This window comes from Chiloscyllium plagiosum, chromosome 12, assembly GCF_004010195.1.
Source record: "Chiloscyllium plagiosum isolate BGI_BamShark_2017 chromosome 12, ASM401019v2, whole genome shotgun sequence".
Taxonomy (NCBI): domain Eukaryota; kingdom Metazoa; phylum Chordata; class Chondrichthyes; order Orectolobiformes; family Hemiscylliidae; genus Chiloscyllium; species Chiloscyllium plagiosum.
The window spans coordinates 6,070,778-6,087,000 of NC_057721.1; the positions used below are offsets into that span (position 1 = coordinate 6,070,778).

The 16,223-nt window shown below is 42.0% G+C and overlaps 1 protein-coding gene across 12 annotated transcripts in view; it reads right to left on the bottom strand.

Moving 5' to 3' along the window:
• Nucleotides 1-16,223, bottom strand: part of rubcnl (rubicon like autophagy enhancer) — a 75,585-nt gene that overhangs the window by 17,542 nt on the left and 41,820 nt on the right. For all 12 annotated transcript variants that reach the window (XM_043700365.1, XM_043700364.1, XM_043700357.1 and 9 more), the window contains 4 exons: nucleotides 14,510-14,627; nucleotides 11,925-12,070; nucleotides 8,094-8,158; nucleotides 3,726-3,964 (listed from right to left, as the gene is read on the bottom strand). In XM_043700365.1, coding sequence (XP_043556300.1) covers nucleotides 3,726-3,964; nucleotides 8,094-8,158; nucleotides 11,925-12,070; nucleotides 14,510-14,627 — 568 coding nt within the window. The remainder of the gene's footprint in view (nucleotides 1-3,725; nucleotides 3,965-8,093; nucleotides 8,159-11,924; nucleotides 12,071-14,509; nucleotides 14,628-16,223) is intronic.

The following is a 16,223-nucleotide window of genomic DNA, read 5'->3' on the forward strand; positions in this document are numbered from 1 at the left end:
CTGCAGCAATGTCTACTGAACAAGGAACATTAAAGTGAGATAGGGTGACCATTTACTGAGGCTCGAGTATCTGTAAGTTTATAGTTGAGGGTCAAAGGGCTGAACCAATTTGTGATTGTTGTAATAAGTCAGCTTCTAACAGGACGTCTGTATAGTGTAAAATATTTCTTGTGTGGCTCATTTTTAAAAAAGGTTCACAATTTCTTCAACTGAGGTCTTTCATTAGAAGAGCACTTGTAACCTCGTGACTACGTTCAGTGAGAGTGACCTCCACAGTAATCAGTCAGCAAAAAAAACTATTACAGTCTATTGAATCAAGTTTCACATTGGGATTGAACCAGTCCAGGATTACCTGGGATCATAATAAAACTGTTAAGTTGGAATGGGCTTAATAAATAACCAGAACCACCTTTGATTTAATACTGTACACGTGAAAGTGTTGCCTTATATACTTTACAGGCAGACCATACAAGTGCATCAGGGTAATGGAACACAGCACAGGATACAGCGTCACAGCTGTCAGGAAAGTGCAGAGACATTAACCTTAAATGTTAAGAGGTCCATTCTGATAACAGCAGAGAAAGCAGCTGTTAGATCTTTTTGCACGGCCATACAAACTTTTATATTGTCTGCCTGATGGGCAGAAAGTATAACCAGGTTGGGAAGGGTCTTTGATAATTTTGGTTGCTTTCCTGAGGCAGCAGGAAGTAGAGATGGATTCAATGGATAGAAGGCTTGTTTGTGTAATGGACCGGGCGGTGTTCACAACTCTCCGTAGTCTCTTGCGGTCTCGGGGATTGTAGATGCCATACCAAGCTGTGATGCACTCAGATAGGATGTTTTCTATGGTGCGCGTATAAAAATTTGTAAGAGTCTTTGTGGACATGTCAAAATTCCTTAGTCTTTGGAGGAAGGGGAGGTATTGCTGTGCTTTCTTGACCATAGTGTCAATGTGGGTGAACTAGGAGAGATTGTTGGTGATTGTCATTCCCAGGAACTTGGCACTCCATCTCCACCTCAGCACCATTGATGCAGACACTGGCGTGCCCTCCACCCTGCTTCCTGAAGTCGATGACCAGTTCCTTCGATTTGCTGATATTGATGAGGCAATTTTGTTTACACCATTCAGTGAAGCATGCAATCTCCTTCCTATACTGTTGTCATTGTAGGTCAGATCTTGCACAATAGTGACGTCAAACTTGTAAATGGAGCTAGTGTGAAATTTGGCCACACAGTCACATGTATTTAAGGAGCAGAGTGGGACACTGGCGTTGAGGATGATCATGGAGGGAGGATGTGTTGTCGCCTATCCTTACTGACAGTGGTCTGTTTGTGAAGTGGAGAATCCAGTTAGAGGGGAATGTGTTTGGAATGATATTAGTGTTGATAGCACAGCTATATAGTCAAGTAGAAACCTGACGTAGGCATTCTTGTTGTCCCGATGTTCCAGGGATGAGGAGTGTAGGGTCAGGAAGATGGTGTCTGCTGTGGACCTGTTATGATGGTAGGCAAGTTACAAAAAGTATCAAGGAAATCTGGAAGCATGGAGTTGATGCGTGTCATAACTAATCTCTTGAAGCACTTTATAACGATGGATGGCAGAGCCACCAGGTGGTAATCATTGAGGCACACTGCATGGTATTTCAGATGATGGTGGTCTTCTTGAAGTAGGCGGGGCCTCCAGATCATAGCAAGGAGAGATTAAGCGACGGTGCAAATATTCCCGCTGACTGGTCTGCACAGGATTGGAGAGCTCAGCCAGGGACTCCATCAAGCTGGTCATTTACCTTGAGTTCACACATAAGGAGGCCGATCTGATGTCTATGGCGGTGACTATGGGTACAGCAGCATCTGCGGCTGGTGGGATAGGTGACATGATTTCCACCAACCTTCTGCTCAAAAACGAGCAGAGAATGCTTTGAGCTTGCTGGAGAAGGATACATTTTGTCAGCTATTCGATCCCAACTTCGCTTTGTAGTCAGTTATGTCAAAGTCAAAAAGTGTGATGCTGGAAAAGCACAGCATGTCAGGTAGCATCAGAAGAGCAGGAGCACCTGATGTTATGGGCAGAAGCCCTTCTTAGGGGGTGGTTGGGGGAGGGGGCGGTGGGGGAAACGATATTTGGAAACTAGTGGTCAATGATGATGCCATGGTGTTTGAAGGCAAAAGAGGAGACATTCATCCTCCAGTCATTGGAAGTCTTGATTTAGTGCTGGAGGCAGCCCAGAACTCATGTCCTTGGGCAGGAGGAAGGGGTGGTTGAAGCGATCAGCCACAGGGCGATAGGGTTGTCTGGTGGGTCCCAGAGATGTACTGTGAAGTGTTCTGAGTTGGCATCCCATCTCCCCAATTTAGAGGGGGCCACATCAAGAACAATGGACTCAGTAGATGAGGTGGGTGGATGCACAGGAAAATTTCCATTGGATGTGAAACAATCCTTTAGGGCTTTAGACAGAGGTGAGGAGTAAAGTGTGGGGAAGAGTTCTACGCCTCTTGCGACAGCAAGGTATGGTGGGTGGATTGCTGGGGTGGGGTGTGGTTTGGTCCTATTCAGGGAGTCAAGGAGGGATGGTCTCTACATAAAACACAGATAGGAGTGGTGAGGTCTGATTAGTAGGTGGTGGAAATGGCAGAGGATAATGCACTGTATGCTTAGATTAGTGGGGTGGAAGCTCAGAACCAGGAAGGGTTCAATCCTTGTTGCAGTTGGAGGGGTGGGGTTTAAGGGCAGAGGTGTGGGAAGTGGAGGAGACGCGCTGGAGGGAATTGTTGACCACGTGGGAAAGGAAATTGCAGTTCTTCAAGTAGGAGGCCATCTGGATTTCCTGTATTAGGTCAGGGTCTCCCAACTTGGGAAACTCAGTAGGGAGTGGATATCTCAGTTCATCCATCTTGCCTTGGTAAAGTTATAATGTTACTTTTACTCTTTTGGAGGAGCGGTGAGTATCCTGGACAATCTGTTTAATGCCCATCCTGGCTACAATACAATTGACAGAAAGCCAAGCTGTAAGATAATAGCAAAGCCTGCCTCAAGTCTAGCCTAGGAGATCAAGAACTAATTTCAGAAGGCCCCTGTATTTGTCTGAAGGGTAGACCAGTTGTTGCGAATCAAGATAACCTTGCCGCACCATCAGACTTTAAAAAGCAAAACCTTCAACTTCTGTCTCAGCTTTCAGGACACATCTAAACCATTCACTCCCGAGTAAAGGAACCCTCATGGAATACAGCATGAATGTTCATCCAAATTAATACCTGCTGTTTTGATGTAGATTTATTCTTAGCTGCAAAATCCCTTTCGTTCCTTTGTTAGCTAGCGTGATGTTGCTAACACCTCACCCCCAAGCTCAAAAGCATAAATAAAAACAAGACACCTTTTAACTCAAAAAGATTTGTGGTCTGTCACTTTAAATTGACCAAGCGGGGGGGTCTAAAAAAAGGATTTGAAAAACAGTTTGTGTATTAAGCCACTCTGCTCACAAGATAGTAGCAGAGAGAGAAAAGGAATTGAGATGGACTTTCTCCTCTATCCAGAACAAAGACTGCAGCAACTCATGATGACCACTCATCTTCAGGCTAACTATAAAACAGGTGATTCAGATTTTAAAAAAAAACAAATCCCATCTTTTATTCGCAATCATTTCAAACTTGCATTGGAAACCAAAACTCAAAACCAATTCTAGTCATCCCGTTTCCTAAATCATACAAGCCCAAATAGTCACATGTACCTTGGCTTTTCTCAGTTCCTTCACTTTGCTGTAGAGGGACTTGTTGATGTAGAAAATGTTGAACAGTGGGTCATGCCATATACTTTCCAGCAGCTGTTTGGAGAAATGGCAGACTGGATGCTTGCTGAAATCCCACTTCATTAGGATTCGGCCAGGGATTGGCGATTCCTCATTGTGGTGACAGCACTCACAGAAATACTTCCCCAAGTAATCACAGTAACGGAGCTTTTTGATGTATTCTGTAGGAAGGATAGAAATATTCAGAGAGGGGTAGCTGTTCTGTCCTAAAACAGTGCTGAATTAAACAATGCATTGCATTTTCCTCTAAACTAACGGAGCAGGTATGTTGCCCCAAGTTGTACAGTAATGTTTAAAACGTATGCAATTATAAGTAGGGCCTTGGGTAATGTTGCAGAACAGAGACCCCCCCCTAGGGGTTCACATACATAATTCTTTGATTGGGTGATTAAGGCAGCATTTAGCACGCTTGCCTTCATTGCTCAGACCTTTGAGTACAGGATCTGGGACGTCATGTTGAGGTTGTACAGGACGTTCGTGAGGCCTCTTCTGGAATCCTGTGTTCAGTTCTGGTCGCCTATTTATAAGAAGGATATTATTAAACTGGATAGGGTTCAATAGATTTACCAGGATATTGCTGGGAATGAAGAGTGAGAGTTTAAGGAGAGCCTGGGACTTTCTCCACGGGACTGTAGGAGGTTGACAGTAACTTTATTAACTTCTAATAAAATCATGCAGGGTTCAGGTAACATAAATGGCAGGAGTCTTTTCTCTAGATTTCAAGACAAGGGGGCATATTAAGGGGAGAGGAAAAAGATTTTAAAAAAAAAGACATGAGGGGCATATTTTTCTTTTTAAAACAGTGGTTCATGTGTGGAATGAACTTCCTGAGGAAGTGGAGGATGTGGGTACAGTTACAACATTTAAGAGACATTTGGATAAAAGTACATGAATAAGAAATGTTTGAAAGGATATGGACCAAGAGCAGGCAGATGGGACTAGTTTAGTTTAGGATTACGGTCGGCATGGACAGGTTGGACCAAAGGGTCTGTTCCGTGCCAAATGACTTGATAATAGTTGCCTTAGAAGCATGGACTACCTGACAACAAGTAGGGAGGAAAATACAACAGATATTTACAGCTCATCTGTCCCATGTAGTTCCCTAAATATTGCTGCAACACCTGCCAGGTCTCAGTTGGAGTCACGCTCCATTCTAATTTTTTGCTTGAACACAGGATGTCGCTCGCAGCTGGTAATAACAGGCTTACGGCTACCAGACACTGTCATCATTGACGGCACTTATATTGGAAAGACTGTCACGTTTTATTCATGTGCCCAAGTATTGGCAAGAGATGGTTGTACATACAAGTTTACTGGAAATACCCCAACTAATAAGTGATTATCTCCTGAAAATTACAGGCTTGGAAGTTTACCCTTGCATTTTCTCCAGAAGGTGATATGCACAGTCACAGGCACTGACTGCATATGGGAGAACTGCTGGGCAGTGCTGAAGGCAACGAGGCATTTCATAGAATCCCTACCACGTGGAAACAGGCCACTTGACCCAACAAGTCCACACAGTCGCTGAAGAGCATTCCACCCAGGCCCATTGATGCGCTCTCCCTCTCCATCCCTATAACCCCACATTTCCCATGGCTACCACACCTAACCTACACACCCCAGATACTACAGGGTAATTGAGCATGGCCAATCCACCTAAATGCACATCTGGCACAGTGAGACAGCAGTACTAACCACTGAGCCACTGTACTGATCACCATGGGATCCAGGCAGAGACCAGTATCACCAGGGATTACTAACAGTTTAGTCTTGTTTGAATGTTTCAGTTCCACAACATGGGCTTGCTAAGTTACTAAAAGCTCTTTGGTGGATTTGAAAAAGTACCTTCCGTTTCACACACCACATCCAAACTAGAGTAGGTGCGTGCTCTACAGGAACTGTCCAAGACTGGATTGAATGAATGCCCCATCTGCAGGGAAATCTCTATTCACTTAACAGAGCCAACGGCAATCCTGTCACAAAATTCATTAAGTCTAATATGGAAAATCAGATCTTTTAAAAAATAAGTCAGTCACTTCAAAGCCAGTACTTAATGAAAACTATGCATTGAAAGCTTGTAGCTTGCTATAAAGTTAATTACCCTACTTGTCCTGTTCAAATGGCAATAGGTCAATCACTAAGTGTTTTAAACAGACCGATGCTTTTAGGCATTATGCATTCCATCTCGGTCACGTTCAGATCTCAGCAGGAGAATAACTCTGGGTAACTCATTGCAGGATCTGGTGGCTAGGGAAATGCTTGCTTTTCACATTCTCTCGGGCAATACCTGGGTTGAACAGGTTTAATTCTGAAGACACACACCAACTAGCTAGATGTTCTTTCAAGTTTAGAAGCTCAAAGAAAAAAGATCTATTCTTTGACTGGGTCAACACACACATCCTAGGACAGGTGAAACAATGACACACACTGAATTCTTAGAGGCATGGCATTCTAACCAGAATATAGAATCCGTCAATAAACATTAATTTAGATACTATCTACCTTCCCTTGGAAAACAAAAGCTGGAAATGACATCACCCACCTTAAGAAACCAAGACTTGAGAGGGGTGGGACATACCACCAGTGCTTCACCGGAGACTCTCACTGATGTTACCAGGCATGTGACAATGTCTGAAAACAAACCTTCCAGCTCAGTGAGTGAACTTACATATTAATAAACTAATCTGAATGACTGAGAAACAAGTAACCTCCCACATTTCATGCTCACCCAAAGCTTCTGCTAAAGATTGACAATGCGATGAGAAGCAGACACAAGTTTTACTGAAACCTGTAAGTAAAAGCTTACTAACAATAGTTCATTATATTTCATACTTAACGGATATTATCTGATATTACATAGCAATTGGAGGACAAGAGTAATTACTGGGCCATCCACAGTCCTTCCAAAAGAAAAACTGAAAAACTGCAGTTTTGTCATTCAGGATTCAAACCAAAGATCCAGGGAAAATATTTCTTCTGGTAAGAATGGAGAGAATACAAGTTAGATTTAAATATTTAAAAGTCACCTACTCTCTCCCAACTCAAGGTGACAGAATGGAAATTTGCAACTTTCTCCCAAGAGGCAGTCGATACAGTCAATTGAAATTAAGATGGAGGAGATCAGCAGATTGGATTTGTACCTCTGTATATTTCAAATATAAGCAGAGTAGATTCATGAAGTTGATAACAATGTTGGGGGGAAAAAAAAAAGAGAGTGGGAAGTTTTTTTTAATTCATCGTGTAATTGGCTCAGCCAGTGTTTAATGCCCATTCTTCATTGCCCAGAGGGCATTTGCACATTGGCCAGACCAGATAAGGATGGCAGTTTCCTTCCCTAAAAAGGACATCAGTGAACAAAGTTGGGTTTTTCAGGCACTGGTTCATGATCAGACTCTTCATTCCAGATTTTACTGAAGTCATTCAGCCATGTGCCATGGCAGGACTTGAATCCAGGTCCCCAAAACATGACCTGGGTCTCTAAATTAATAGCCTAGAGATAATATTACTGGGTCATCACCTCCCCATGTAATAGAATGATAGCCAATTGACTACAATGTAGACAAGCAGGAGGCTGGAAGGACACAAGCCAGGCAGCATCAAGAGGTGGAGAAGTCAATGTTTCAAGTGTAATCCTTTTTCAGGGCTGACTACAAAACAGAAGGAGGAGGAAGAGGTTAAAGGTGGGAAGTGACATTCCTCATGGTGCAGTGTTGTTCACTGTTAAAAAAAAAAAATTTGGAAGCTGAAATCAGATATACAGCATCACAAATTGAAATGTCACCAAATTAGTGTTAGGAAGTTGGGGTTCTTGGCAAAGTTGAAAATGGAAAATGCACATCAAAACCCAAAGACAAAATGGAGATGTGTAGGCGGAAAATATATTTCACTTAGACGAGGTAGAGTCAGTGCAAATAGTGGAAAAAGACTTGCATTTAAATAGCGCCTTTCACAAATACCAGACATCTTGAAGCATTTCCCAGCCAATGAGTAGTGTGATGCAGGAAACAGCAGCCAGACTGCGCACAGGAAAGTTTCACAAACACAAGGAAGGGTTGAGAGGGACATGGGCCAAATGCAGGCAACTGGGACTAGATTAAAATTTAATATATCTGGCTGGCATGGACAAGATGGACCGAAGGATCTGTTTGTGTTGTACAACACTAAGTCCAAACGAATAGATAAGCGATTAATTTCCGTACTGCTAAAGGGGTCACTTGTTAGACAGGCTGAATAGATTCCTGAACTGAAGGAGCACATCCATGGATATCAGATGCAGTTTCGACCACTTACTCTGCTCGATTGGAGTTCCGCAGCCAGCACACATGGAATTCTGAGCAGCTACAACAGTTTCTCTCCTGTAATCATCAATAGAAGAGAGAATCAAAAACACACCGTCAGGAGACGAACACATCACTTTGGATTCTTGTTTTGATCTATACAACCATATTGCTAAAGAATTTTACTCAAGAATGGATTGATACATAAAAATAAATATGGCAATGGTTTTACACAGATTAGGGGAAAAAGGAGCCAAGGGCCATTTCAAGAGGAAAAAATAGGCTCATTTTTTAAAAAAAAAAAATGCAGAATGACACTAGTCTTTAATTAGAAAGCCACATTAGGCAGCTTCACTGCACACAATCCTAGAGGCTAAATCTTTGCAAGTCTTTGGGCAAAGACTTAAAACTCAATCATTGAACTTGGAAGCATTGGAGTGAGTTTACTTTTAACTCTAGGAGCATGTTCACACTGTTCACGTACAGCTCAAACTCTGTTCAGCTACATCCTTTCCACAAAGATCAGGACAAACCCAATCTGCCGATTCCCACCCCTTCAGTATATCCCAGAAGAAAGAAACGGAAGCTGTTGTCAGTGCTGCACTTCCAGAGTGATAGTGTCTACCAATGCTCAGTTGGGTTTGGCCTCTAGATCTCATTACCTCAGCCAAACAGAGAGAAAAACAAAAAAGCTGCAATCCAGAGGAGAGGTGAGTAACTACCTTCAACATCAAGGTGGCTTAAAACTGAAGTCAATGGGAATCGGGAGGGAGTGGGGGGGTGAGGGGATGATGATCTTTGTTGGTTGGAGTCATACTGAACATGACATGGTGGTCGTAGCTGTGAGAAACCAATTATCTAAGTCCCAGAACATCGCTGTGGTAATTCAGAGTGATGCCTGACTCAACTATTGATCAACAATCTTGCACTCAGCACAGAGGTCTGAAATGAAGATTCTTGATTGCACATTGGCAGCTCTTCAGATATAAATCATCCCATCATCAAATCAGAAACCCTACAATGTGGAAACAGACCATTCAACCTATCAAGTCCATACCAACCCTCTGAAGAGCATCCCGCCCAGACCAAACCCCTACCCTATCCCTGTAACCCTGCAATTCTCCATGGCTAATCCACCTAACCGACACATCCCTGGACACAACCAGCCACACTAAACTGCCCATCCACCTAACCTGCACATCGTTGGATTATGCAAGGAAACCAGAGCACCGGGAGGAACCCCACGCAGACATGGGGACAATGAGCAAATTCCACAGAGTCTGGAATCAAACCCAGGGCACTGGGAGGCAGCAGTGCTAACCACTGAGCCAGTCCATGCCCACATTCAACATGGTTTAGGCAATGTTCAATCCTCATGAGGCATGTATGTAACTTGTCAAGCAATGAAGAATGAACTCCAAGGGGAATTCAATGGCATTGCCATCACTAAATCCATCATCTTCATCCTGGGGATTATTACTAACCAGAAACTCAACTGGATTGGCTATGTGAACAGTGGCTACAAGAACAGGTCAAAAGATTAGGAATACTGCAGCAAGTAACTCACCTCCTGACTCCCTACAGTTTGTCCACCATCTACAAGGTGGAAGTTAAGAGCGTGATGAAATATTCTCCAGTTGCCTAGATGAATGCAGCTTCAATAACACACTAACAGAGGCAACCTGCTTGCTTACCCTTACACTGACACAGTGGTAGGACAGTGTGTCCCATCTACAAGATGCACGGAAGCAACTCAAAAGATTCCTTTAATCAACATTTTCAATACCGCAACTTCTACCTCCCATAAAGAAGACAACAGCCACATGGGAACACCACCACCTGCACATTTCCTGTAATCCACATACCAATGTGGAATTATCAGAGTTCACCTAGTCACTGGGTCAGAATCCTGGAACTCCCCAACAGCACAGTGGGTTTGCGTACAGCACAGTGGTTTAAGACAGCAGTTCACCACCACTTAAAGGGCAATTACAGATGGATAAGAAAAGCTGGCCTTGCCAGAAATGTCCACATTTCATGAACCAGTGTTTTGAAAAAATAAGTTCGCATAATTACACAGCATTTCAAGTTAGAACTCTTGAAACATAATTTCACAAAGACTCAATCTTCTGCTGTTTAAATTTAAATTTCCCATCAATACACAGTGTTTTCATTTGCACCTTGGCCAGAAATTGCTGATCTGCACAAACTGAATTCAACAGTTTACAGCTCTCTCAATTCAGTAATCCTATTCTTTTAAAACCAATAACAAAATCTCAAAGATAGTTTGCAGCAGACTGCCCAAGGCAACAATTAGTCACATCCCCAAGGTGCTTATTTGATAAGCAGACAGGTTTGCAGTTACACAAAGTTAAGAGAAGAGAGTACGTACAGGAACGAAAGGGGACAGGAGCTTAACTCCCCATTTTCTTAGGCAGTTCAAGAGTGCATGAAATATGAGAAACATTGTATAGTTATACTCATCACTCCAAGCAAACTGTTACACAGGGTATAACCAGGAACAAGGGGAAGCATTTTTTAAAAAAGGGACCTAAGGGGCAACTTTTTGACAGAGTGGTGCATATATGGAATGAGCTGCCAAAGGAAGTGAAGGAGGCTGGTACAATTACAGCATTTAAAAGGCATCTGGACAGATACATGAATAGGAAGAGTTTGGAGGGATGTGGGTCAAATGCCAGCAAATGAGTAATTTAGAATATCTGGTCAGCATGGACGAGTTGGACCAATGAGTCTGTCTCCATGCTTTATACCCATGACTCTAATATCACAGAATTACACACACACACACACGCAAATAGCCTGCCTCCATACTGCAGGGATTCTAGGAACCTTTCCTCATCCAAGGTAAGCAACTCCAATAACCCCAACTTCTCTTACCAATACCTCAGAGTGATATCCTTTAAAATCCAAGGTTTTAATGCTGCGTTCAAGAATGGTGTCAGCCACACTCCAGCAGAGTCCTAACCAAGGACTTGAGAAGTTGTAACATGGTCACTTATCTGTTGCAAATCCAAAAGGAACCCCTAAGCTTTAGCCAGTTTATTGATGTGCCTTGCAGGTCTTATAGACACCAAGGCAACACTGCTAATCTACACTTCAATCCTGTGACATTTATAGTTAAGTCTTGTAGACATTAGAAAGTGGTGAATTGGATTTCAGAAATCTGGCGAATCATGGGCAGATGTAAGAGTCACCACAAAAATAATATTCACAACATCTTTTTAAAAACTGGTTCACTATTGTAGCGCAGGAAAGGAAATCTTCACCCTCCTTGTCTACACCCAGTTACAGATCCACACATGCAACTGATTCAATACACTGAAGAAAATACTTCCATCCCCTTCAGAGGGGAACGAGAAGCATGCAGCAAATGCAGTCGTGCCATTACCCACATTAAGAGTCCTACGAGATTCTACAAGTGGTCATGTAATGCTTGAATGAGGCTGAAGTAGACTAGTGAGGGGAATTCTGAAGTGAAAGAGGTGATCTCCCAAATAATTTTGCTCATTAACATACAATGCAAAAATGAAACTGAACACCAAAGACAAGTCTGCCAATAAAACGATGCCCAAGAAAGATATTTATTCTATTTTGTTCTTCAGCTATGAGAGAACATTTACTAGTCTTCAGAATGAAGGAGTAGCTCAAAATAAACTAACAGCGGTTACGCAAATCTAAAACTGGTTAACATAGCATCAAGTGCAGTTTGCTAAATTTCTAATTGCTGAATTAAGCGGTTTGACAAAATTGCCTTCCTGTAGAGTTTTTTGTCCACACCATGTGCTTGTATCACTTACGCTAAAAGGTATACATATATTCATACCTCTGTGGTGCATGGATGAAGAACAGAATTTGAAAGCGAGGTGGGGCCCAGTCTGCAGTCCCCCTCAATCGGGAATTTAACTTGAACTCTGGTGTCAGATCTACAGATTCCTCCGCACCAGGCAAAGTGTCCTTCAGAGGGAGAAACTAGAAGAGAGGAAAAGAAAAGTTACAAAAAAAAAAACCAAGCTAAATAGATATTTCATTCTTAAAAAGGTGGCATCTGTCACTTGCAGCTGGTCAGTCCATCCGGACAGTCCAATTTCAAAAACAGCACCTAAAATGTTGGCGGTGTAGTTGCATTATAGCCAACACATGTTTTAAAATGGGCACACTATAGAAACAGTGTCCTCAATCTCATTATAGCGAATTCATGTTAAAGAAACATGCATTATAGCAGAACGACCTGTACTTAAGTACAGGTGACAAAAAAAAGACAATTCTAATTCTGTGATGCTGGACATTTCTAACATACCACAATTGGTTTCAGCCCATTTTAGCACATCCATATTTTTGACACTCATTCCACCCATAATATTGACGCTTGTTGGGTCTTCTTGTTTTATGGCAAGGAATGTCAAGCAACAAATTGTGCAGCAACTTAAGCCAGCAGTTTAAATATTTTCTTAAAAAAATAAAAATCATGGTTGCCAGTGTTGGGAGTGACTCTAGTGTCACTGGTGACCATTGGAATTGAAAAACTCCTAAACAGTAATTTCTGGAGTGTGTTGCCATGCCAGTCTTAGCATACATCCACAGAAACAGCCAACTTCACAGATTCTATTTTAAGTAGAATTGATTCTAAGTAGTACAGGTTGTGAAAACAATAATTCGAAGAAAGAAAGTTAAACAACTGGAAACTTAAATCTTCAGAATATGAATTAAAAAATTAAGTCTGTTTAAAAATATTCCCATTGGGCCATGAAAAACATGAGCCTAGTAGGTGTGGAGTAGCACTCAAATCCTACTGGGTTTGCTGTGTATTGAAGTAAATAAAGGCTTTATTTGGTGTGGCAATCTAACTTAAAAAAGAGACAGCTTACTACAATACAAGGAGATGGAACTGGAAACAGTCAGTTGAACAGAAACTAAGGAAAGGACCCACATCTTAATCCTTACCACAGCACTGATTGACCTTGGAGGTCATCACTCCTGTACTGTAGTTTGAGTTAGCATAGACTAAGAAATCCAGAGTATTGTTGAGCCATATATCTAAGTTTTTTAGTAACTATGAACATTGATATCCCAGACTTGCAGTTAGTCTGGGTTCTATGCGGAGATCGTTGATTATTACAGAAAATATCTTTAACAATCTATTCAGTGATGGTTATTGAACTCTCAGAGGCAGATGGGACTTGTATCTGGGTCTTTTGGCTTAGCGGCAGGTACGCTACCATGGCGCCACAAGAACCCTTTTGATACTACCACATTATATGCACAGCTAACTAGCCAACAGAGATAAAATGGAAAGTAAAATGGAGATCTTTCATACTAGAACACCATATGCTGATGTCATCTTAAAGACATTGCACCTTTGAGATTATTATTTTGCACCAATCAGCTACCATATCAGTTTCCAACATTTGCAATTCATTTGCCCTTCATATCTCAAAAAATATCAACTATGTTAGAGATTGTCAGCTGGTTATAGACTCAAGTCCCAGTCCACAGACATGCACAAATGATTTAAAGTTGACACTCAGTGTTGAGGGAATGCTACATTGTTGGAAGTATCATCTTGCTGAGATGACGCCAGATTATTGCTGTCCAGAAGATCATAAAGTTTACATTCTAGGGGATCCAGGGATCATAGCAGTAGGGAGTAGAAGGAATTGACTGAACTCCAAAATGTTTTGATTCAATTCCCTGGAAAGTTAAACAGTGGGAGGATGGAGATATTTCCTTCTGTGAGGGCACGTTTCCTCATTCCTTCCATTACAATACACTTAGGCTCATTCTCATTACTTCATTTGCAAAACAGGCAGCAGCTTCCACAAGTGCAGGATAAACCAGAGGTGGACAATTTCTTCAAAGAGAGAAGGCCAGAGGGAAAATAAAATTGGGAGGTCAAAAAGAGAATCTGAGTTCAGCAGATTGCATAGAATGGGCTAAGGCTGCTTGAGATAGAGAGAAAAGGTGTGCAAATAATAGATTCCAATAGAGACAAAGTTATATTGGAGATAGACAGACGCTCCAGTGTGATTTTGGGAGAGCCTTACACAGTCAGAGGCAAGACACTAAAATGCAAGTTGGCATTAAAGGACCCACGCCACTTTGAGCTGTCCCAGCTCCAAGTGAAATTCAACACTTCGACAAAAGAATGTGGTTGATGCCATATTGCTATTTGTGGAATGTTACAGGGCAGTGGATTGCTCCAATTCCAAAATTATCGGAGAAAGATTTTTTGTTTTTAAAAAGGTACTACATTGTTGTGACACTTGTCTTGACATGGGTCAAGAACATAGAAAACACAGGTACTTGTACCTCTTTTTCAAAAAATAAAACTCAATCAAATTATGGACTTGGATTGCAACACCCAATGGAAGTGCCCCAAGGACAGACTCTGTGATACACTTAGCAACCTACCTCATCCAACACCTTCTCCACTGTGTCAAAGTGATGCACTTCAGTCTCTGGGGGCAACCAGGTCACTCTGAAAGATTTAAACAGTCGGCGAGCCAAATATTCAGCAGATAAGCAGTGCCTGAAACCAAACACATAGTATCTGTGCTTTAAAATAGATGATTAGGGGAATTACAGGCAAGACTGGAGGATAATGTTTGAAAATACACTAGGGGCTGGTTGCAGCTTTTTAAAAAAAGACACAAGTGGGTGAGGTGGGGGATTTCCAAATAGAAATTTGCTCCTTCCCATCAGAGGAAGTAAAACTCAAGCCTCATTCAGCCTTCCAACATAGGTGACAGACATACAAGTGGGAGAGATTTCTGGTCAACTATGGTGATGGAAAGAGCCACCATCACGACCGCACAGCTCCAAATAATAACATGTGAAAGCACTTGTTGCCACAGTAACAACCACTACTCCAAAATGAGATAACCAGAGCCCAGAGACAGTATGTTCCTGTTTAGGGTGAAAGGCAAAGCATGTAGGTGAAGGAAATGATGGATGATTAGAGAAATTGAGGTTTTAGTTAAGAAAAAGAAAGGAGGAAGCATATGTCAGGTATAGCCAGCACTGATCAATAATCAATAGAGGTTTATAAAATCATGAGGGGCATGGATAGAGTAAATAGACAAAGTCGGGAGAAAGAGGTAATATGAAAGGGACTGATGGAGCAACTTCTTCAGAGGGTTGTGTGTATGGAATGAGCTGCTAGGGGAAGTGGAGAAGGCTGGTACAATTACAATATTTTTTAAAAAAGGCATTTGGATGGGTATTTGAATAGGAAGGTTTAGAGGGATATGGGCCAAGTGCTGGCAAATGGAACTAGATTAGATTGGGATATCTGGTCAGCATGGACAAATGGACCAAAAGGATCTGTTTGTGCTCTATGACTCTGACTATGCATGAATCTTTACAAGAGGAGAGTATAAAGGCAATAGGAGTACACTTAAGAGGGAAATCAGGAGGGCAAAAGGGGACAAAACATAGCTTTGGCAAATTAGGGTTAAGGAGACCAGTGGCGTACCACAAGGATTGGTGCTGAGTTCACTATTTTGTCATTTTATTAACTATTAGGATATAGTTAATAAGTTGGCAGATGGCATTAAAAGTGGAGGTATAGTGGACAGTGAAGATTACCTCAGATTGCAACAAGATCTTGATCAGATGGGCCAATGGGTTGAGGAGTGACAGATGGGGTTTAATTTAGATAAATATCAGGGCTGCATTTTGAAAGGGTAAATCTTAGCAGGACTTATACACTGAATGGTAAGCTCCTAGGGAGTGTTGCTGAACAAAGAGATCTTGAAGTGCAGGTTCATAACTCCTTGAAAGTAGAGTCGCAGGTAGATAGGATAGTGAAGGCGGTGTTTGGTATGCTTTCCTTTATTGGTCAGAGCACTGGAATAGGAATAAGGAGGTCATGTTGCGGCTGTACAGGACATTGGTTAGGCCACTGTTGGAATATGGTGTACAATCCTGGTCTCCCTGCTACAGGAAGAATGTTGTGAAACTTGAAAGGGTTCAGAAAAGATTTACAAGGATGTTGCCAGGGTTGGAGCTACAGGGAGAGGTTGAGTCGGCTGGGGCTAGTTTCCCTGGAGTGCTGGTGATCTTATAGAGGTTTACAAAATAGAGAGGATCATGGATAGGATAAATAGACAAGGTCTTTCCCCTA